Source organism: Semicossyphus pulcher, unplaced genomic scaffold, assembly GCF_022749685.1.
Source record: "Semicossyphus pulcher isolate SPU_LCO1_2020_fin unplaced genomic scaffold, fSemPul1.0.p SCAF_18, whole genome shotgun sequence".
In the NCBI taxonomy this organism is placed as follows: Eukaryota; Metazoa; Chordata; class Actinopteri; order Labriformes; family Labridae; genus Semicossyphus; species Semicossyphus pulcher.
In genome coordinates, this window is record NW_027211691.1 from 22063153 (window position 1) to 22086060 (window position 22908).

At 40.6% G+C, this 22908-nt stretch overlaps 2 protein-coding genes across 2 annotated transcripts in view; one reads left to right on the forward strand and one right to left on the reverse strand.

The window, feature by feature from the left end:
- LOC138595990 (A-type potassium channel modulatory protein DPP6-like) overlaps positions 1 to 15869 on the forward strand; it is a 33265-nt gene extending 17396 nt beyond the window's left edge. The window contains exons 6-23 of the mRNA XM_069667543.1: positions 2223 to 2377; positions 2467 to 2564; positions 3128 to 3251; positions 3360 to 3398; positions 3673 to 3780; positions 4052 to 4143; positions 4977 to 5024; positions 5125 to 5243; positions 6496 to 6567; positions 8165 to 8272; positions 8350 to 8419; positions 9116 to 9310; positions 9727 to 9781; positions 10495 to 10594; positions 11228 to 11286; positions 11388 to 11460; positions 11544 to 11617; positions 12869 to 15869. Coding sequence (XP_069523644.1) covers positions 2223 to 2377; positions 2467 to 2564; positions 3128 to 3251; positions 3360 to 3398; positions 3673 to 3780; positions 4052 to 4143; positions 4977 to 5024; positions 5125 to 5243; positions 6496 to 6567; positions 8165 to 8272; positions 8350 to 8419; positions 9116 to 9310; positions 9727 to 9781; positions 10495 to 10594; positions 11228 to 11286; positions 11388 to 11460; positions 11544 to 11617; positions 12869 to 13018 — 1739 coding nt within the window. The 3' untranslated portion in view covers positions 13019 to 15869. The remainder of the gene's footprint in view (positions 1 to 2222; positions 2378 to 2466; positions 2565 to 3127; positions 3252 to 3359; positions 3399 to 3672; positions 3781 to 4051; positions 4144 to 4976; positions 5025 to 5124; positions 5244 to 6495; positions 6568 to 8164; positions 8273 to 8349; positions 8420 to 9115; positions 9311 to 9726; positions 9782 to 10494; positions 10595 to 11227; positions 11287 to 11387; positions 11461 to 11543; positions 11618 to 12868) is intronic.
- On the reverse strand, positions 15354 to 22426 carry ggh (gamma-glutamyl hydrolase (conjugase, folylpolygammaglutamyl hydrolase)). The gene is made up of 9 exons (XM_069667544.1): positions 22313 to 22426; positions 22050 to 22158; positions 21884 to 21934; positions 21490 to 21574; positions 21268 to 21406; positions 19869 to 19975; positions 18466 to 18556; positions 18251 to 18385; positions 15354 to 18147 (listed from the first exon to the last, which is right to left on the reverse strand). The coding sequence occupies exons 1-9, from the start codon at positions 22389 to 22391 to the stop codon at positions 18029 to 18031; spliced, it is 915 nt and encodes a 304-aa protein (XP_069523645.1). The 5' UTR covers positions 22392 to 22426; the 3' UTR covers positions 15354 to 18028.
- Between the last annotated feature and the right edge of the window lie 482 nt (positions 22427 to 22908).

The following is a 22908-nucleotide window of genomic DNA, read 5'->3' on the forward strand; positions in this document are numbered from 1 at the left end:
AGTCTGAAATGAGTTGAATTGAGTTTCTTGCTGAGAGTGGTACACACACAAAAACACACACACACACACTCACACACAGAGCGCTAACAACAACCCTAAAAGTTATCTGGAGAACAGCGTGTAGTTGTTCCAGGTGAGAAATTGCTGCTTGGTTCGTTTCTAGGAATGGAGTTCTATTTCGGTCGATGGGCTGTACAGAGATTAAAAGCTGTGATTTATGACCTCAACATTTGGTCCTTTTAGTGTTTTTGGAGAGACCAAATAAAAAAAACGGGTCAGGCAAGTGTAAACTTTGTCGCTAACATCGCAGAGAGGATAACTTTCTGTTTTCTGCTACTTTGGCTGGATTTTTGGAAGAACTGGCATTTTCATAGTTCTGGGTAATTTGGGCGTCCAGACACTCACTATATATGAAGTGAACTTAGCCATGGTCATGTCGCCCATTGGTTACGGACTTCTGTTTTAAAGCCTCAAGTTCGGCATATTTGGACAAGAAACGGAGGCCGGAGAGGAGCAAGGGCTCAGCAATCTCTCAGGGGCAGCTGTCGTCTCTCAGTTGACGACACACCTGGACACCTGTTCAGTTTTTAATCACACCTGTTGTACATATTTTGTACTATTTGTATTATACATATTGCTTTTTATATTTTTATTCTTATTCCTTTATTTTATCTTATTCTATTAAAGGCTTTTACTTAATTTTATTCTAGTTCTGTGTTAATTGTTCTTCACCAAAATCACCCAAACAAATTCCTTGTATGTGCAAACCTACTCAGCAATAAACACCAATTCTGATTCTGAGTTGGATGGTTTGCGTGTCGATCCCTGACTGCTACGGTCACATGTCGTCACAAGTGTCCTTGGGCAAGACACTGAACCTCGAATTGCTCCTTAAGGCCATCGGGTATGAGTGGGCATAGATACTGACTGGAGATTGGCACTTAGGCCTTTGCCATCAGTGTGTGAATGTGACATCTAGAGTAGATGCCCGTTGAGTGGTTGGAAGACTAGAAAAGCGCTATATAAGTACAATTTCAAAGATTTCATTTTTTGTGCTCTTGAGCGCCTCCCACTGGCAATAATTGGTATTATGTGAGCACTCTCCCCAATTTAACCAGATGTCTGTGGCTGACTCCCTTTGTCATGGTTGTAACTCTTGATTTTTCTCACTTTCATTTGTAGATTGTTTGACTTAATCTGAGCGACTTAATCTTGTTTCTTTTTCTTTGGATTCTCACTTATGTTAGAAGTTTTATCTGTAGTCATCACCCAGTCCATAAAAATACATATACAATAATATATGAGAAGTGAACTTAGCCATCGTCATGTCACCCATTTGTGTGTAGACGTCTGTGTTGGAGCCTCAAGTGTGCTGTATTTGAACAAGAGGGAGGAACTGTAGAGCAGCAAAAAGGGTTAGCAAACTCTTAGCTATCAGCTAAAGCTAGCTTTGTTAGCAAGGCAATTCATGAAATCTGTGATGTTAATGCAGATGCTAATTTTGGCTTTAAACTGAAATTGTACTTATCAACAAAATTAACAACATCTTCTGAGAGAGAGCCTTGAAGTAAAAGCAACACTGAACAGAGAATTTTTCAGGAAGCCAAAGTAGCAATTTGTCAATCGTATCATGAGCCACGCCATAAACCTCCACCCTCCTTTATCATAAATCTTACTCTGTATGGGACCATAATTTACTAACGTCTGGCTCTGTCGAAGATCACTTGCCATTAAGACCATAAACTTTTTTAGAAAAAAGGTTTATTGAGGTGATAAATTCAGTGAGACGTCGGGTAATATTCTAACAATCAGACGTCTTTTGCAACCTGGTGAGTCAACAGAAAGAACGCAGGCTTCAGGCACGTCCACACTGGCTTCACTTTTCAGAGGTCCCGGAGGTTTAGACACTTTAATGCTGAAGCTAAATATTCTTAAGTGATGTGTTCTGAACAACGACTCAAATTCACATCCACAGAACTTGTACAATTGCCAATTAAACAGGAGAACATTTATGCATAAACAGTTTAATTACTGTGAGCAGTTCAATACAAAGACTGTTACTAATGATACAGCAGTTTGTGTATTAAAGGATATTTTCCCCTCAGCAGCAGAGAGTGATTCTGTTGGCCGGCAGCCACGTTATTAACTTGTATCTGCTGTGTGAGTTTTTGTTCTCTGTCATTATGATTGATGGTCATTTCCTTCTCGCTCTCTTCTTCCAGAGGAGATTTTCCAGTCCCATATTGCTCACTGGTGGTCTCCAGATGGTGCCCGGTTAGCGTACGCCACCATCAATGACACCCTGGTGCCCAGGATGGAGCTGCCCATGTTCACAGGAACGCCCTACCCGATGGGGAAAGAGTACCACTACCCTAAGGTATAACTTACTATATAACTAAAGTATATATTTCCCTTATATTTAAGTTCTGTTTATATCTCTTTAATTCTCTTCCTCGTCTCGTTCAGGCCGGGGAGGAGAACCCAGTCATCACTCTGTACGTGGTGAACCTTAACGGCCCTCTTCACACCATCGAGATGAGGAGACCTGATGATCCCAGGATCGGGTGAGGCATGAAACTGTCAGCCAATCACTCTGTCCACTCAGTCAAATGATGCATATTTTCCACCTCCTGAATCTTTTCCATACATTTACATCTTTTCTCCATTTCCATATATTCTCTCATGTGTGTAATATAACCCCATGCGTTCAATCTCTGTGTGCATGAATCTCAAATATCATATTTCCTTGGCATCAGTGTATTTTTTCCTTTATTATTCTGCAAAGATCATTTAATTGTTTTCCTCCAATGATGCATTTTAACTTAATGTCGCCCCATGTTTCATTCTATTAAGTTTAATGCCCACATTTAATCTCTTCGTATTTATGTCTAATTTTTAATCGTTTCTCTCCCCGGCTCATTACATGCTGCTCCATTTTTCTGCAAGTCACCATGAATGCTCTATCGCTTTCAAAAAGTCTTATCATTATCTTTAATTAAGAAATGGAAACATTTTGTCACATTGTACATTATGTATTAACATTAATGTCGCAGTGATTGGTCATTTACCCACTGATGATGCTCGTTAGCAGAACTTACAATGTAAAGTAAGTTTGTTTGTTTGTCAGCGAGTACTACGTGACCATGGTGAAATGGGCCACCTCCACCAAGCTGGCCATCAACTGGCTGAACAGAGCCCAGAACATCTCCATCCTCACGCTGTGTGAGGCCACGACCGGAGTGTGCACAAAGGTACGCCTCGGCCCTGTGTGTGTGTGTATGTTTGTATTACAATTATATGTAATCTGTATGTATCAAAGACAGCTGGGGCTAATACAACATATCAATCTGTTTCTACAGAAACATGAGGACGAAAGTGAAGGATGGCTGCACAGACAGGTGAGAATATCTGGAGTTGTTGATTTAAGCGTGTACATTTCTCCTCCATGACTCTCCTAAACTTGATTCAGTGTTTGCTTAGCTTTACTGTCCAGCTAGTTGTTCCTGATTGTAACTCAGTGTCGCACAGCAATAAGTATTTTTATAGGGCAATGCATGTTCTCTTTCCTTCATGGTAGATTTGGGACTTTTGCATTTTCTAACCTATTTCTAGAGTTCTTTGAGGTGCTCTACTTTTCAGTAAATACTTAAATAATTGTCTCTCCGCCTTCAGAATGAGAAGCCTCTGTTTTCCAAAGACGGGCTAAAGCTGTTCTTCACCCGCGCCATCCCTCAGGGAGGCAGGGGCAAGTTCTTCCACATCTCCATGTCCATCTCACAGGTAGGAGAATATTTATGTGCGCAGTACACATGTTTATTACACCATCCATACTTCCAAATGACTCTTATAAAAGACTTAAATTTAATCTGAAATTGATGTTTTGGTTCCAACAGCTGTGTAAGTATTTGCGTCATCATTTTGGCAGTTGGTTAAGTAGCTCACTAGCCTGTTGTTGAATAGACATTTTAGGTTATAAAATCAGCACTTCAGCTGTCTTAATATGCAACTGTTATCATTTAAAAAACATTTACTTTTCTGTTTATCTCTAAAGCCAAACACCAGCACAGACACGCTGCAGTCCATCACGTCTGGAGACTGGGACGTCACCCAAGTCCTGGCCTACAATGAGGAAAACCAGTTGATGTAAGTGCTGTGCTGTTTACTGCCTCGGTGTTCCGAGAGAGCCAATGTGTTGAATGTTTCAGCACCATGGACAGAGACACAGACAGAACCACCCCCTTCAAATATATTTGTGTCCCTGCTGCGTTTGAATGATTCAGCACCACAGACAGAGACACATACAGTGCTCACTTTTAAAGATATATTTGTCCCTGCTGCGTTTGAACGCTTCAGCACCATGGACGGAGCATATTTTCAATATGTATATTCAATATCATCAATGGCAAATTTATGGCCTATTTTGGTGAGCAGCGTGTTCTTCTTTTAGCTCATATATTTCCACACAATTAACAGCTTTAAATATTCTCAAAGCATCTCTGTTGCACCCATGAGGACTGTGACTCATCCTCCTCACTCCCAGTTAATTTCACACCCACACTTCGGGCCACAACGCAACTGTGACCTGACTAACATGATCTCACATGCATTCACACCAACATATATAGAAACACAGTTACACATTGTTCTCCAGGTGTTGAAGAGACTTGAGAAATTCTCTTAGATAAAAACTCCTTCCCAGAGGGGGTAAAACTTGGCCTACTTCAGCTCTAAAAGGATTCAGTCCCCGCTTTTTCTCCCATCATTCATTTAGGAAACATCTACAGTGTTCCTACTCCTACAGAGTAATTGGCTTGCTGCTTTAGTGTTCCAGGTGTTTTTCCCAACTCCCAGTGCTGATTGGAGAACACAGCTCTGCAAACCCCACAAAAAGACTGAACAAATGAGCGATGAATTTCAAGTTACAGCTCAACTCAAATCTGCTGCCATGATGTTTTCCTTCCCTTATATTCATTCAGATACTTCTTGAGCACTGAAGATGGTCCAAAGCGCAGACATTTGTACAGGTAACAGCTGTTCTTGATATTATGTTTTATGATGAGCCATTGTTTAACGCTCACATTGTTTGGATTAAAAGGTTAAATATCCACGTCTCTGTCTCCGTAGCGCGGACACATTTGGTTCGTTCAACCGCCGCTGTCTGTCGTGCGCCTTGTCCGACAGCTGCGGCTACATCAGCGGCTCCTTCAGCCTCAACATGAGCTACTTTCTGCTCAACTGCCAAGGTAGCTAACACAGCGACTTCCACTCATGTCCCTCTTCAACTACCTACACCCACAGGGTTCTATTTTAACAATGAAGCTCTAATTGCATGTGCGCAAAGTCAAAGAGGGCGTCGATTTTTTGTTACTGCTCTCGGGTAGTAAAGTTATACATTACTTCATGTCTTCCTGTAAGTTATTATTGGTATAGTACAGTATTCAATTACATATGATTTTGTTGTAATGTTTTTTAACTCTAGTAGATAATAACGCAATAGTTTATTGCACTCAAGTATCAATGGATTATCTTCAGAGGAGGTTACAGTGTGGAGTGATGGCCATTAAAGTATTAAATATAGAAATTAAATACAGTCTTTTGTAACCTTAGAGACACTTTTGGTTGCCAAAATTGGTCGTTTGTCGCCTTTAAGACACTATTAGTCCAACATCAGAGCGTATTTGTATTTTTATATTTTTTTTTATTACATGCCAATGTCAAAAGATTTGCTAAAATGTTCTTGAAGATAAATAAATGTCAAAGTTCTATCTTCAGGCTGCCATAAAAAGACAAACAAAAATATAGAGTTAAAAAAGACGGGGACAATGCACAGCTTCTTAGCTGTACCAGAGTTAGCTATAAGCTAATTAGCATCTGGGTGCCTTTTGCGTTTTCAGTCTGACTGAAGCCTCAAAGCTTCTGTATTTAATCACTGATCCAACCCTTCAGTGTCAATCACCTGTTAACCTCGCTGAGTGATCATCACTGAACTCAAGATCAAACAGGAAATGACCATAACGCCATCAAAGCACAGAAAAGGCTCAGAGTCAGTGGTTTGTAACTCATGCATTAGTAATCAAAGTCTCTCCTCACAGCCCGTCCAGAAGAGTTTATGTGATGAGGCTGTGATATTATTACAACCAGGATAGAGAGAGAGGGTAGGAGGAAGAAAAGGAGCGTGAGCATGCACACAACTGCATTAAGTCCCTTTTTCTCCTGTCCCTTCTCTCTGCGATTTGAGGTTTCAGGGCTTTATTTAGTGTGAGGGACTTTGCCTCGCATGGTGGCCTAGATATGGAAAAGCTATTTCGGCTTTTGCAGCACATAAATCAAATAAGCAAAGAATCGTCTCTTTGCCTTTCAGGTAAACACTTTGGGATCTCATTTAGAGAAGATTTTGATGGGGAACAGACGATGCTCCTGCCACTAACAAGAACGAGATACCTGGATGTCATTTAACTAAAATTTGCTCATCAAACTCTCCTGTTTTCTCCTCAGGCCGGGACATACCGTTTGTTTCCGTTTACAAGACACAGAGAGACGCAGAAAGTGAGACGCAGGACAGAGAGAGTGAGTATTTCAACCGACTCAATCATTGCACGGGCTCTGAATTATGTTAAAGACATTACAAGTCACCTTGTGCACATTAGCATATTAGCTACAATGAAGACGACCTTGCTGAGAGGGTGGAGAAGTGTTTCTGTCGCGGTGCAGAGCGACCACCTGTACACTGAGTCACTGTTTGTCTCCAGGCCAGGTCCTGCATGATGGCGGTAATCACATCACTCCTCAGGATGGATGTCCTCATTAAATTATGAGCTGCTCAACAGCAACATCAGCATACTGTAATTTGATTACTGCAGTGTCTATTGGTGTGTGTGTGTGTGTGTGACAGTCAGTGTCATCTCGTACCAATAAGATGTCCCTGCTGTTGTTATGTTAAAAGCAGTCTGTACATGCTGCAGTGAAATCTCATTAGCATACATTATTCTGTGTATTCAGCTCTTTAGTGAGGGCGTTAATGTTTACCCAGTGTTCACCGATCACACTGGTGAGTTAGGGTTTTTTAATACGGCTTCTTTATGCTGAGACATCTGAAACTGTGTCGACATTAACATGACTGACATTGATAAAGTCTGCAAGTTGTCATCACAGCGAAGCAATCAGGTGACCATAATTACCAACAAGTGGAGACCAGGTTCTCTTTATGGTTGCCCACCGTTTATTGTCACCCTTACATACAGAAACAGAACCTACTTGGTCTTCTCCACTTCCTCTCCTAAAGAGCAAAAGGGTGGCACAGTGAGGCACACCTGAACAATACTGAGAAACAAAACCTCCATGGGAAATCTTCCTGTCTGTACCAGCTCCTGCACAAATAATACATACGAAGGTTAGCTTAGTTTGCTGCAATGTTAAAGTAATAAATAAATGTCTGTTAATCTATCGCTGAGTGAGGTGGGTGCGTCTTTCGCGAAAAAAGATCCCAAGCGGCGCCCAGTTAGTGACACGTTTTCCATCCCTCAGCAGTGGTTGGTCTGCCAGAGAGGGTAGGCGGAGCTAAGCGGCTGCTTTTCCGCTCTCTGCAAGTGTTGTTAGTAAACAGTAATCTACTATGGCTGAACAAACAAAGGAAAGATGGATGACTACAGATACAACTTCAACAAGAAGTGAAAATCCAAAGAAAAAGAAACAAACTCGACGCTCAGATGAAGCAAACAGTCTGAAAAGGAAAGCGACCGTCAGCCAGGAAAATCAAGAGTTACAACCGGAGCCAACCGTGGACGTCACACATGCAGCACTGTCTGGATATCTGGGAAGGTGCCGCCAAAAAGAATGAAACTGAGATCTTGGAGATTAGCACTTTAAGATAGCAGCACTCACGCTTACATCAGCCAGTTTTATGCATTAAAACATTGTAGGAAAACCAAAATATAACAAAGGATTAATAAGAATAATGGGATGGATTTGGAAATAAGAAATGAAGCCTGCTCACACAAGGGAATTGTTCAAAAAGAAAAAGGGGAAGACACAAAAGAGATGACTAGAAGTAGAAGAAATCAAGGAGTAGGGGCTCTGAAATTTGACACGCATTCGCAGTTTCACTGGCCATGTTGCTGAAATTTAGGTCATTAAACTTTGTATATTTTATTTGTTAATCTCGCAGGTATCGCAGAAGTGTTCAAACTGGAGAGCAACGAGAACCTGAGGCTGACCCTGGACTCCATGCAGATGCCAACAGTGGAGTACAAGGAGATCAACATGGACGACTACAGTACGTATCATCTCCTAGTTTGCCTCGAAATGCAGGCTTAGAGAGTCATTGTGTATTGACTGTATGTTGTGTTACAGCTCTGTCCATGCAGATCCTCAAACCCGCCAGCTTCGTGGACACGTCACACTACCCTCTGCTCCTGCTTGTGTATGTATGGATGCATGCTTTCACACTGGTGCACACACACAAAGAAAAAGCTTGTGTCCGGTCCAAGTTGTAGGAGGCCCTCCTCATCAACGGAGACTTCCTACTCCAGCTGGATTATAATGACGTCCTCCTGTCCGTCCTGCTCTTTCATTAGAATCTGTCCTCGAGCCTTTAATTGTCTTTTACCCTGCTGCTGAAGTTTTTCAGGATTTGGCCTCTCTGCACATTTCAGTAACTCCACCACCATATTTTGCCGCTTGCTCATTTTTTAAGCTTATGAAATTGACCATGACGGCTTATGTATGAACACTACGCCTCGTTAGTTTGAGCAGAAATGTAGTTGACTTTCCAAATGAAAGGTTTTGCAGTTTAAGCTCCGACACGTCCTGAATAATCAAGACAGCAAGCAGAGGTTATCTGCAATAAGGATGATAAAATATATAAGATTTCACTGATTTGGAGCAACTTAAGAGTTCAGTTCTCTTTCATCCTTGTATCGTTCATCTGCAGTACTTTTTCTGCACAATGTAGCTCAATGCCGGCTCACAGATATCCACAGTGAAGAGTACAAAGCAGTTGTGTACCCGGTGTCCCAAACAGACACAAGCTCTTATTTAAATTCCTTTCCAGTTTCCAGTTTTATGTAGCAGCCTTCATTGCTCTGATCTAGCTGTTTGTGGCTGTGCGTGTGTGCAGTGACGGGACACCTGGTGGCCAGATGGTGTCAGAGCGCTTCCACATGGACTGGGCCACTGTGCTGGTGAGCAGCTTCGGGGCCATCGTGGTGCGCTGCGACGGGCGAGGCAGCGGCTTCCAGGGCACCAACCTGCTGCACCGCATCCAGAAGAAGCTGGGCGTGTACGAGGAGCAGGACCAGAAGGACGCACTTAAGTATGTGATGTGATGAAAAGTAGTGTAAACCTTTAAATTAAACATGCGAAAACATCTCAGGCAAACACCCCCATCATTACTGAATGTTTTAAGAATATCTGAATGTTTTATTTTAAGCATCCTCACACAAAAGAAGTAGTTTGTCTGAAAGAGCTGCGGATTTAATAACTGAAGAATGAAATCAATACAGTTACAATCTTATCTGTTTTCTTATTTATATTGCATAACAGTTATCTATAAGCAATAGCCTTAAGTGCTAGATTTAGTTGTTCTGTCTCTATCAATAGTTTATTATATAAGTACCTGCTAAAAACACCTTCTGTGCATTAGCTTCATTTAACAGTGTGAACAATTTAAATGCAAAAATAGAAATAGAAATGTTTCCAAAACTGAAAACAGGTTTTTATTTTTTGTAGTTTTCTTTTGAAAGAGACGTACATCGACAAAACCAGAGTCGGAGCCTTTGGGAAGGTAAGAACCGTCAACAAAATGCATTTCTTTGGTAAAGTGCTAATCTCAAAGATCTCAGTTTCGTTCTCTTTGGCGGCACATGTGGTGATAAACCGTAATTGCGGGAGCACACTTTTATCCAGACAGTGCTGCATGTGTGACGTCCACGGATGGCTCCGGTTGTAACTCTTGATTTTCCTCGCTGACGGTCACTTTCCTTTTTAGACTGTTTGCTTCATCTGAGCGTCGAGTTTGTTTCTTTTTCTTTAGATTTTCACTTATTGTTGAAGTTGTATCTGTAGTCATCCATCTTTTCTTTGTTTGTTCAGCCATAGTAGATTACTGTTTACTCCCAACACTTGCAGAGAGCGGAATGCAGCCGCTTAGCTCCGCCTACCCTCTCTGGCAGACCAACCACTGCTGGCTGATGGAAAACGCGTCACTTACTGGGCAGCGCTTGTGATTTTTTCTACGAAAGTCGCACCAGACACCCAGTCTGTAATACTGCAAATATAAAGGCTTTCATCAGTGGGCCATAGGCTCAATCACCATTGTGTTACCTAATTCGGTGATAGATAGAGACTTAACAAACATTTATTTACATGAAAATCTTCGACCAGCAACACAGTTTGGGCTTCCTAAACGTCAAGAGAAAGAACAGCCGCTCTCTGAGTATGGTCAATTATTTAAATGAGCACTTCCTCCTGGATAATATGCTTCCTGTTGTTCCTCAGGTGTATGGAGGCTACGTGACCAGCCTGTTGGTCAGCGGAGAGGAGTCCCCTGTGAAGTGTGGCGCTGTCCTCTCACCCATCACTGACTTTGAATTATACGGTGAGTCTGTTGGTTTGCACAGAATTTATTATGCATATATTCACATGCAAAAAAGCCTCTGCTGTATGTAGCTACCAAATACAGAATCTTTGCATTATTATTCAAGCTCTGGCAGTGATGTCAGAAATTATTCATAAAAGGTAAAAGAAAATTAACCCCTTTACTCGTGTGTGTATGAGAGGAAAGAGATGAGACACACCAAAACCTAAAAGTTAACCACAGCAGCCTCACCTCCGTTACCAAAGGAATAAGAAGTGTGAAATGTAGAACTGGTGCATCGGGGAGAGCGCCGGAGACGGAGAAGAAGACGGAGAGACGGTGCTCTTGTAGCATCAGCGAGTCTGAAATTAAGGAGGAGCCGTGCGTCGCGCTGTGACTGATTTCCCATCCATTTGATTTCTCTCGCTTTGCTGGAGGGGAAGAGGGAGACAAGCCACGACGCTGTATAAGTTTGGAATTGCAAATTACATTGAGACGGAAGAAGATGTAGATGGGTGAATATATTTGAATATGGAGGAGGACGAACCTGGAAATGTGGAGTCTCTCCCTTCAAAATGGCCGCACAGAGATGACACATCACATTGATTTGATATTGAATTAAAAGTACTAATTGAAACCTTCTCTCCTCTGTAGCCTCTGCTTTTTCGGAGAGATACCTCGGGCTGCCGAAACCTGATCCAAGAGCGTACACGGTAGGATTCGATCGCAGTTTTCCTGTTTCAAATCGAAGTTCTGATCATTTCTGTCGTATCGCATTCATCTCCATCACGCTGCTTTGTCTCCTTCTCCTCAGATGGCGAATTTAGCGCACAGAGCCTCTCAGTTCATGGATAAGAAGTTCCTCATTATCCATCCAACAGCTGATGGTAGGAATTCAAAGCCTTGCAATCATTTTTTAATCTCATAAAGCACAAATCTCTCATAGATATATCTCATTATGTTCTCCCAGAAAAAGTCCACTTCCAGCACACAGCAAAATTCATCTCCCAGCTCATCAACGAAAAGGCCAACTACACCTTACAGGTACGAGGTTTTTTCTTTCACTCATTTGCTTCTGATCCAATTTCTCCGCCCGTCTTTCCTCGCCTGCTTCAGTTATTCTCCAACCTCTGGGAGCTTTGTGATCCCAGGAGGGTTCCCACAGCAGGCGGAGGATTAGCCCTCATTCACAATGCCTTCATTCAGCATAATGAGATTATGAGACCTTCTTGGGCATCCTGCAATAACACCAGGACTAATCCAATTACAATACAATGTACCGAGGCTGAGTGTGTGTAGGAGCTTATTACTGACTGACTGACAGGTTACCGTGCACACTCACATTACCGTGGTTCCTCTTACCGCTAATAGGCTTTAGGTCAACCCAAGTAAATATGATAGCTCCTTTACAATATCTCTGTTAAGCTCAAGTCCAGAAAGTTTTATCAGCATGTTTAATCATTTTTGGTTTGAAACGTTTGGTCGAACAAGACGATACTTCGCAGTGAGCTCTGTTGATTAATTGTTAAAGTTGTAATCTCGAAGATCTCAGTTTCGTTCTCTTTTGCGCCACCTATGGCGATAAACTGTAATTGCGGGAAGGCACTTCCCAGATATCCAGACAGTGTTGCATGTGTGACGTCCACGTTTGGCTCCGGTTGTAACTCTTGATTTTCCTCACTGACGGTCGCTTTCCTTTTCAGACTGTTTGCCTTCATCTGAGCGTCGAGTTTGTTTCTTATTCTTTGGATTTTCACTTATTTTTGAAGTTGTTTCTGTAGTCATCCATCTTTTCTTTGTTTGTTCAGCCATAGTAGATTACTGTTTACTTGCAACACTTGCAGAGAGCGGAAAAGCAGCCGCTTAGCTCCGCCTACCCTCTCTGGCAGACCAACCACAGCTGGCTGATGGAAAACGCGTCACTAACTGGGCACCACTTGTGATTTTGTCCATGAAAGTTGAAAGGATGAGTTTAGATTTTTCGCTTTATAATTGTGTATATTTTGGCTGGGTTGCCCTCAGTCCTTATCCTTAGATTGGAGTCATGGGGATGTCATTGTGACGTCACAAAGTGCAGCGTGTAGAAAAAACAGTTTGAAACCTGGCGTTGCTGTACTTTCACCTACGGATTTGAAACTTCACCCACGTTTAGTCTGTACATCCACCAGCCAAATGCAGAAGAAATTGTTCCAGAAGCAAAAATGATCCGAGCAAAAACTGATCTTGTATCCACTGTTGTGTCTATAACAGAATATGGTAACTCTTACACCTGTATACCTGCTCTATGTCTCTCAGATCTACCCAGATGAAGGCCACTTCATTCACAGTGAAGCAACAAGGCAGCATCTCAGCCAGTCCCTGGTGAACTTCTTCGAGGAGTGCTTCAGGCTACCAGAGATAGTGTTTGAGGAGGCGCTGGAGGAGGAGAGTGAAGACGAGGGTTAGCCGAGTCTCCTGTGACCCAGAATCCCTCCCAACCATGCGTTCGCCTGCCCTAACTTCCATCCTGTCCCTGTGCTCAAGCACAACACCGGCATACAGTCCACGAAAATGCAACTCTCACCTGTTCTTGCTCAGTTTGATTTGGTTTGCATTTGGACTTCCTGTGTCCGCATGCTGAACCTGAGACTGCCTTTGCAGCAGACGACGATCCACATCCATCCTCCCATCCTCTGCCCTGAGTTCAATTCTTCAGAGCACCAACAAAGACTGAAGACCCGACGTGATGTTTTGGAATATACTGATTGTTTAAACAGGAAGTGGTCTCCTTCCACAGAGGGCTGGAACAGCTCCTTAAAAGCAGTGGAGAAAGCTTCAGCTCTCACACAGACTTTGCAGCTGTGGGGGAACTTCTTATAGCACATAACTCGTGTGGCTTGTATATTAATGAAAATCAGACGCCTGGTGAAAAACACTCTTCATGCTGCGTGTCTGGAAATGTGCGGATACAGGAAATGTAACTATTTTTAAAGTCGTGAAGAACTTTCATGTTGGACTGTGGTTGTGTCTATTGTTCTAACAGTATGTAAAATAGCACACGAACATTCACTCAGCTCTTACGGATATATTTTCTTTCAGTGTACATGTTTGCCCCGACGCTGGTTTCATCTCGTAGCTTCATTTTTTGTTTTCAGTGATGCTGACAGAATCCTCTTTTGGCTAAATGTTAGGAAGAAAAAAAAAGTTTCTTACGCATCTTCATTTGAGAAAGTTTTGTTGTGACGCTCCAGTTTTATTGTCTGTCTCAAAAACTTGTTTTAGTCACTGTGCCTTACTTTACCAGAAAACATCCTGCTGTGGGACTACGCCTAGGAACTACAATGAAGCTGATGTTGTAGTGATAATTTGACATTTTGGGAAATTAGCTTATCTGTTTTCATGTTGAGAGTCTGATCAGAAGTTTGATTACACTCTCTGCACATTAATACAGTAGTTCCAGCTAGCAGCCAGCTAAGCTAAGCTAGCTGTATGAATGAATGAAACCTTTATTGCCCCTTGGAGATATTTCTTTCTTGCACCAAGAGCCTGTCCCTTCTTTCATTAAACATGCTCTTGGTGCAAGAAAAGTTCCCCTAGGGGCAATAAATATTTCATTCATTCATTCATTCAGCTAGCTTAGCATAGCAAAAATAAAGTAACAAAGGGATAAAAAGCTAGCGTGGCTCCAACTGAAGGTCTGCTTTTAGCTCACCTGATATTAACTAGAAGGTGCATTATACTGTTACTTCTTAAATGTCTTAGTTTCTTGGCCAGTCTTAATGCTAAGCTAAGCTAAGCTAAGCTAAGCCTGTATTGCCTGTATTTGACAGTGGTATCAATCTTTTAATGTAACTCTCAGCAAGAAAGCTCATTGAAATATTTCCCAAAATGGCAGCCATTATTTAAAATGAACAGCCAGTTAAAATATCATTAATTAGCTACTTTCAGCAGCTAATGTTTGATTAAGACGTTTCATGGGATGTTGAAATAAGTATTGATCGGAAATATGCCCAATAACATAATTACACCTCGCTAAAATGTACAGAGTATGCATGCATTGTCGCTTCTAAGATGTTTAAGAACGGTAGGTGACGGAAAAATTATAACCAGAACAGAAACTGTTTATTTAAAGTGTCATTTTACACTTGGCTTAAATCAGTGAATACACTGGGGACTCCCTAACAACACGTGAATCGCACCGTAGTATGTCCATGTAAGCTTACTGCCTTGTAGTATGCCTTGATTTAAAAGTATATTTTTGTTGTCGGACATAATTTGGTCTATCTAAATGTCAATATATTTTAGTTGTTCATGTTTTCCAGTATAACGTTACGATGGTCAGTGTGTGAATTTGTCAACTGTCGGGTCGAAGTCATTTAAGTGAAAATCTGCAGGGAAGTCTGGTCACGCTTGAAGCCGTGACAGCAGTTCAATGCGCTACAATCTAAGTATATCTTCGTAAATCAGCGATCACAAAGATATAAATAATCCTCTCAGTTAGGTGTGAGGTCACCTGTAGGTTTACTCTTGGAGTTAAGGAAAATATACGGTTAATAAACAACTTTTTAGGTTCGCTGGTTTATCCGAAAACTGACGAGAGGAGCTGAATGCGAGGCGACGAGAACCCCGGGTGAAACACCGTGTTTTTAGGGAGTCCTGAATACATTGCTTAAGGTTAAAGAAGTCATTTGGATTAGTGTTAAACCCTGAGAAATGATGTATTTGTACATAAGATGGAAACGTGTGAGCTTCAGTAAGAAGACATGAAAACAAGACACACAAATTAATATATTCTTGAGGCACATTTTATTTTCCATGTTTTATTATTTGAATGGCCATTTGTGTTGCGTTTCAGTGCATGTTAATTAAGAGGTAATTTGCAGCACTACCCCGATAGCTCAGTTCCACATGGTCATTCTGACATCTTGAATGTTCCTTACTGGATTGCATAAATCACATTTCCAGTAGTATTGTGATTGAGATCCCAGTCTCGTCAGCTTGATGTATAAATGTAATTCAAATATCATTTTATTCTAGAGAAAAAAAAAGGAAGAAACAATATTACCTGAGTGTTATTTGTGCATAAAGCATTTTGGAAGTTACATTTGACTATTCAGTTCTGTTCTCCTGTTGCTGTCCTTGACTTCAGTTGAAGGTGGACTTTCTAAACGCCAGAGGCGACGTCGAACTTTCTTGCTCGTGTTCGAGGACTTTTTCAAGATGCTCAACTTTGTTATCCAAAGCATAGAAATAGACTGATGTCAGATTGTGGCATGAAGGTAAATGTTAGAATAAAATAGATATTTTATCAGCCCTCAGACTTTTTTGGCTCATGTCTTTTGTTGCTATTATTCAAACATTAGCCTGTTTGCATGTATAGAGAAACAAAGCAACAGTAGCATTCATTTGGAATGTACATCCAGAATAACCTCTCTTTTCAGCTCTGTTTTGTACCGAGCCCCTCCTGATGTCAGGTAAGAAAAAGCTATGCGTAAATCTGTCGCTTTAAAAAACTGTGCGCACAGATTGCAGATCACAGGGAACGCTTTATAAATCTGTGTGCACGGTTTCGTAAACCGTGCGAACAGATTTGTAAACACGATTTCTTTCTTCAGATAACAAGGAATGGACCATTTCCACGGCAACCGCATCCACCACGTAAACTGAAACGTTGGTTTTGGAGCAGGGTTGTTGTAGTTAACGAAGACTAAGACTAAGACTAAAACTAGCAGTGAAAAAATAATTTTGTTAACTGAAATAAAAATAAAAACAGCTAAATACTACAGAATGGAAATAAAAACTACAATGAACAGTGTAACACAATTTAACAAAGTAGAACTGGAGGTAAAATCAGCTTCGTATTCTGTTTGACGAGAGACACTGGCCTAATTAAAAGAACCTAGAAAAAGATGACACAGTAACAATGGTATAAACCAGTGGTTCCCAACCTGGGGTCTGGGGCCCCCTTAGGGGGGCACCAAAGATTGCTGGTGGGGCGCGAGGCTTTGTCTGCACCGAGATTGTCAAGATTAGATTTGCACATTAAATAAAATCATTAAAAAAAAACTTGATAATCAAAAAGATATATTTTTGTTCATACGTTCATACATGCATGAAGAAATGCCCACATCCACATATTTAAATTAAACAAAATGGGGTGTTTATTATAATAACTAAAGATAACTTTGATAAAGAACTATCGGCTGATTGGTGTTAATTTTTGCCATGAAAGATTTGGAATGAGTCACTTTGTTGTTTTAGTGTAGGTGTGTGTGGGCTAGAGGGGCTCAGCCTTCCTAAGATACAAGCAAGGTTGGGAACCACTGGTATAAACAATGGTTTTGTAAATCAAATTCGATGTCATGCTTTTTTTCATCTTACTTTTAACAGCTTCTTTAAATCAAGGCTTTCCTCATAATACCTGAAAAACTCAAACTAAATAAAAACTTAACTAAAACTTGTCAATTTCTCAAAATAAAAGTAAAACTCATAAAAATAACAAAATAAAGTGACATAAAAAAACAAACAGAAAGACTAAATAAACTAATGGAATTTTCTAAACGATAATAACTCTGTTTTGTCGTAAAAGCACAACGTTACACAGTGGAAGCTGTGAAGGTCCATACAAAACACAACAAAGCATTAAATCAGCATTTTATAGCATTAATGGCGGATGCGGTCGCCGTGGAAATGGTCCAGGCATTGTTTTCTGAATTACCACAGATTCCAAATCCGTGCGCGTGGGTTTGTAAAGCAAGAGTACAGATTTACACATGGCTCTTTTTTGACACCTGGAGGGCTCCGTAGTTTTGCTCTGCAATAAACCCTGACAGAATATTCTGGCTTTTCAGTCGCTAAATGCTTCACTGTGTTGGCTAGTTAGTTTTAATAACCGGGGTTGCTGTTCTAATGCTTGTGAGGTAAAGTTTGTTTATCAAGGCTTTTTTTTTTGGCGTCAACAAAATTTCACAGTTTACAGAACGTAAAATCAAAGCAGCTTAAAAAAAAAATGATTAAAGCTAAATGGAAACACCCGAGGTAGGTATTAACTCTCAACTTAAACTGGTCCCTTTTACATTACACCCAATACATTTGATCCATTGTAAATACAACATTTTGATTAGTGCAGTTTTTAAAAGAATGTGCTGTAATAAAATTAACATGTTATCATCAAAATACAGCAGGTTATAAAAGCTTATTGAACGTAATAAACTGTAGACGGTAAACATTTAAACAGAATGTTACTGTGCAATAATTATTTTAACTCCTCGGCTGTAAACGCAGCTACAGTTTTAAAACCTGCCCTGCTTCATACATTATGTTGCATGTATGACTCTTTCCTGTTTACAGAGTCAACACTTGCAGCTGGCAGCCTGTGCAAAATCAAACAAAGCAAATCATCCGCAAACATTCACAAATCACGTGATTGATGCAGCCAATCGTCCGCTGTGAGGAAAAGCAAACAGACCGATAAGATCAGAAGTAATATAACTGCTCATAGATGCTCTCCGGTTCTGTGTAAGCAGGATTGTAGTTGTATATCAGAGCTTGTCTCTCACTCTCCTGTGAGTCAAATCTGTGCATGTTCTTCCTCGCTGTAGGGAGAGAAATCAATGCCAGATTTAAGGATCACAGAGGCTTTATGATGCAGCTGCTGCATATTTCATAAAAGAACCAAAAATGGAGCCGTGTTCGTACCTTCATTGACAAAGAATTCAGCCATATAGAAGGTGGTCTTTATCGCTGGTGGAGAATGTGCGACGTAAGGCCTCCTCCATTCAAATGCATTCTTCTCTGGGTGCCACTGTGTCCCATAAATTGGGTAATCATACGCTGCCGAGAGGTAGAGGAAGAAAGCACTGTTTACTCTCTGTAAACGTGTATAACTTGTATAATGTGATGCTGCATTGTACCTTCCACTGTTGACACAAACTCTATTTTCCCATCCGTATTTGTGGAGAGAACTTTGTAAAAGGTCTTCAGCTCCTCAGTTGTGTCATGAGTCTGAAAAAGAAACAGAGGTAAGTTAAAATGTTACGACTCTGTCATTTCTTCCTTTGGTTTCTATGTTCTTGGAAAATGACTATCAGGAGGGAAAGGCTCATATTTCCTTAACCCTTGGATGCATGACCTACCAATACCTACACTCTTCCATGAGTGGGTCAAAAATGACCCCAATTAGAATCAATGCGTTTTTGCAATAAACTTACGAAATGTCTTTAATTTTGGTTAACAAAAGAGTGATTTCATTTTTGACATGTTCATTTATCACTTTTTATTCACATGTTATCGCAAAACAATCAATCAAGCAGGTATCAAAAAATGTCAAAATCAATTGTTTGTGTGTCCGTCCGTCTGTTTGACTATGGAGGACGAACAGAGAACATTCAGTCGGTCCGGGGACCATAACACTGTCCACGCATATGTACACACACAAACATCTTCTCTCTTCTCACTGTGTGCAGCTGTCACAGACTACTTGCTTCTGGCTGTGACCATTGCACACAGGGGTACTGCATTTCCAATAGCAATTGGTAGCTTTGCGCACACACGCACACACACACACACACACACACAATGTGTATAATAGGCTACCTAACAGGTTAGCTTTGATTACAAGGAAGTTATAAATATAGTAAGAGTCTCACTCTCTACACAACAAATGCAGTAATGTTAGCTACCTTACTAAACTAGCTAACATTAAAGTACTAACATTACTTTGTTGTTAGCCAACTAGTGCCTACTTTGTAGTTAGCTAACACTAGTGTGATAGTGTTATACTCTATCACAGAAAAGTCATGGATGTGGAAAATAAGTTCATAAATGAAGATAATATTTACATGTATGTTGCTGTGTAAAAATGACCTCCTGGGTGGTGAGACTGCTGACATCAGATGTGTAAGTGGGACAGTAAATGTATACTGACAGTCAGAGTTGATAAGAATCAAAGGTTCCTAGGAGACGCCATAGGAAATGCTTGGGGTCATTTTTGACCCCGCTCATGGAAAAGTGGGGTAGTGATACAAAAACTGCAATTTCTTAAAATGAATGAAACATTTTTAAAAAATGCAAATGGCCTCATGTCACAAACATGTTTTATGAAGAATACCTGGAATATGAAAATATAAAAACTTTTCATTTCAAAGATTTTGAAGAATAACAACCCATGGGGTCATTTTTGACCCCACTTATGCATCTAAGGGTTAAGCAATAATATAGCTGCTGTGGCACTTGCATTGCACTCCCTATTATAAATGTTGTGGCTAATTTTATTGACTGAATCCTTCTCTCATTAAAATGGTAATTAAAAACGTACCAGCACTGCCACACTCCACTTGTGAGAGTTCTCCGTCAGCGGCTCAGACGCCAGATCTTTCAGGAGTTCAGCCGGGAAGCCTTGAAACAACCGGCTGTCATTGGCTTCTGGAAACGAGTCGGTGAAAAGACTCTGTCAGTTGTCATTGGTTATCAAAAAAAATGATGAAAAATGTTCGTCAGCGATCTTTTGTACATGCAAAAACGAGATGTTGAAGAGCTTAAAATAGATCTTTGATAATAAAAACTCTGACGACACGTACGTTTTGTTTTCGTTAATGAGATGAGAGAGAACTAAAATGTTAGTGGTGGGCTGTCGGACATTCAAAATGCATATTTTCCCCCATTGTGCGTATAATCTGTCCGTCAAAATACAAGCAATTCATTCTTGTAACTGGGTTGGAACCCGGTTGGCGATAACGGGTATCACGGAGGTGGTTGTGAGCCTTCTCAGTTAGCCCAGGCTTTCTGCTTCAGGCTCTGAGCGCGCTCACAGAAAAAAGGGGCATTTGACGCTTCTTCTGCACAAAAAGGAGCGATCATCAGCTGCCTGCTCCAGTCATACTGTTTAAATGAGAAGCGATGATGAAAAGTAATCTTCATCGTTCAGTGACTGTACGGATGATCTGCTAAAAGTCTTAAGTTTACCTGAAGCAAACAGGTAAAACCGAGAAGAGGGGGACGGTTTTATTGACTAAAACTGGACTTAAATGTTTGCATTTTCGTCGACTAAAACTATACTAAAACTATTAAGGATAAAAGTGATTAAAATGCGATTAAAACCAATAAACATTGTCGTCTGAAGACTAAGACTGAAACTAAAATAGCTGCCAAATTGACGCAGAAAAACCAAGCATCAAACTCCACCCAGGAGCTGCACCTTGTCGGTTTTCTGTAAGATCTACCTGTGGTGTTATCGTCCCAACCTTCCTCTTACAGGGAGGTAACCCTGTGGGTAACGTAGGCATGTTACAGAGACGGGCAGTTAGGTAAGTAAGTCTCTCCTGTATCTAAGTTACGGAAAAGCAGGACGTCACAACACAGACGCAGAGAAGTGCATGCTTTTCAAGTCACAGCAAAAAGTGTTGATGTAAGCTCAGTTCAAGTAAACGCTTGTGAAAAGGGCAGTGACTTGTGTTTGCTGAACTGAGTGAATAAAGCATTGTTACCACGTCTCACAATCATTCGTCACTAGTTAGTTACTAATTAGTTAGCGGCTACGAGCCTGGCCAAGGCTAAATGTTTACACATTATTATGATAACTGCTACCAACATGAAACTTTTCAAACTACGATATTAGTTTCCTTATGTCTGTATTGATTCGCATATGTTGCTGATTAAATGTTAAGACTCTGATTGATAAGTAATAAGTAGTGCACATATTAGGACAAAGGCCATACCTTTAGTGAACTCCAGAGGCAGTGGAATACCACTTGTATTGGTTCGTGTCAGCACTGGCTTTCCACTCGTCAAATACATCAGCTGCTCAAATCCAAGACAGGTGCCCCACACAGGGAAATAGTCGCCTCTCGTGTTTGCCTGAAAAACCACACATAGTATGAAGCAAAATCCAGCATCAACACACTAAATTAAGTAAGTTGACATTATTTTATGTTTTTCACCTCAATAGCCAGCTCATAAAAGACTTTTGCAGCCCTTTGATAACCAGAGGAGATGATGCTGGCACCTCCGCCCGGGTAAAGGATCCTGTTAACCAAAGGAACAACAAAGAGGAAGTGAGTCACTACACTACACATACACATCACTTGCTTTGAATCTTTGCCAAGGAAAATATAGAAAAAAAGCTGGTTTGGCAGCGTGAAGTTAATCGCCCCGTCTGACACCTACCCCCCCCAGCAGTGGTTACAGGCATCACGAATAACTATAAAGATAAAATCAATCTTGTCGCTGATGGTCTTGTTAGCTTTTGTTGCTCATGTAGAGGCATCAGTATTATTTTCAGTCTATTTCGTAACCAGCTAAAAACTCCTCACAGGAGCTTTAAATCACATTTACCCATTAATAGAGTTGAACAGTGCCTTATACTCCTCTTGTGTCTTGTTAATCCTGTACAAATGAAAAGAAGTGGTTAGAGGTTTTACTTCTTACACAGAGGGTGTATAAATATGCTGTTACACAAGCTATTGTGTAGTGTTGAAATGTGTGTGAGATAAAAACTCACATGATCGGTACGACCCTTGCTCCTGCTGATTCCAGGAACTTGACATAAGAGGCAGCGATATAAGAGGTTTGATTTGGTTTTGGTGATTTAACCTCTTGAGCCAGAACACCTTTAAAAAACAAAACCCGTGTCAACACTTTATAAGTTACGTGAATCGACACTTCAGTCTGTAGGCACGCAATCAATTCCTCAACTAAAACAACAACATGGTTAGCCTAAGTTACACTGCTAACCAAAGTTAAATAACAATTAAATAAACTTACCAATAATTGGTCTGTCATTTCTCTCGGCTGTAGAATAAAACGGCAGACACGAAAGACAAATGCAACATAAAAACAACATTTTTCTAAATGTAAAACACACTGTAACCTCTTTGAGTATCGCCATGCTACTGCCGAGGTCTTTAGCCGTGTACAGAGCTTCCGGGATTCCTCCTTCAAAATAAAAGCATGACGCTTGACTTCTAAATGAACTCATTCAACGACTTTTTCTTTTTTTCTGAATTTGTGAATTTAAATGATAAATACCACTCAAAAACGTATAGGGAGTTTTTACAGAAAAGTAACTGTTTTGTATCTTTATTTATTTCTTTATTTAAATGTATACTGTTATTATTATATAAAACCATACTGTAGCCTCTCTGAGTATCACCATCCGGCCAGCTAGCTGTTGGCTGTCCACAGAGCTTCCGGGATACTTCCTTCAAGATAAAAGCATCACGCTTGACCTCTAAATGAACTCTTTCAACGACTTTTTCTTTTTTACTGGATTTTTATGTGAAATTAAATAATATAGAAGACCCAAACACGTAAAGTGAATTTATAGAGTAACACATTTTTATTTTATTAGTTTATTTATT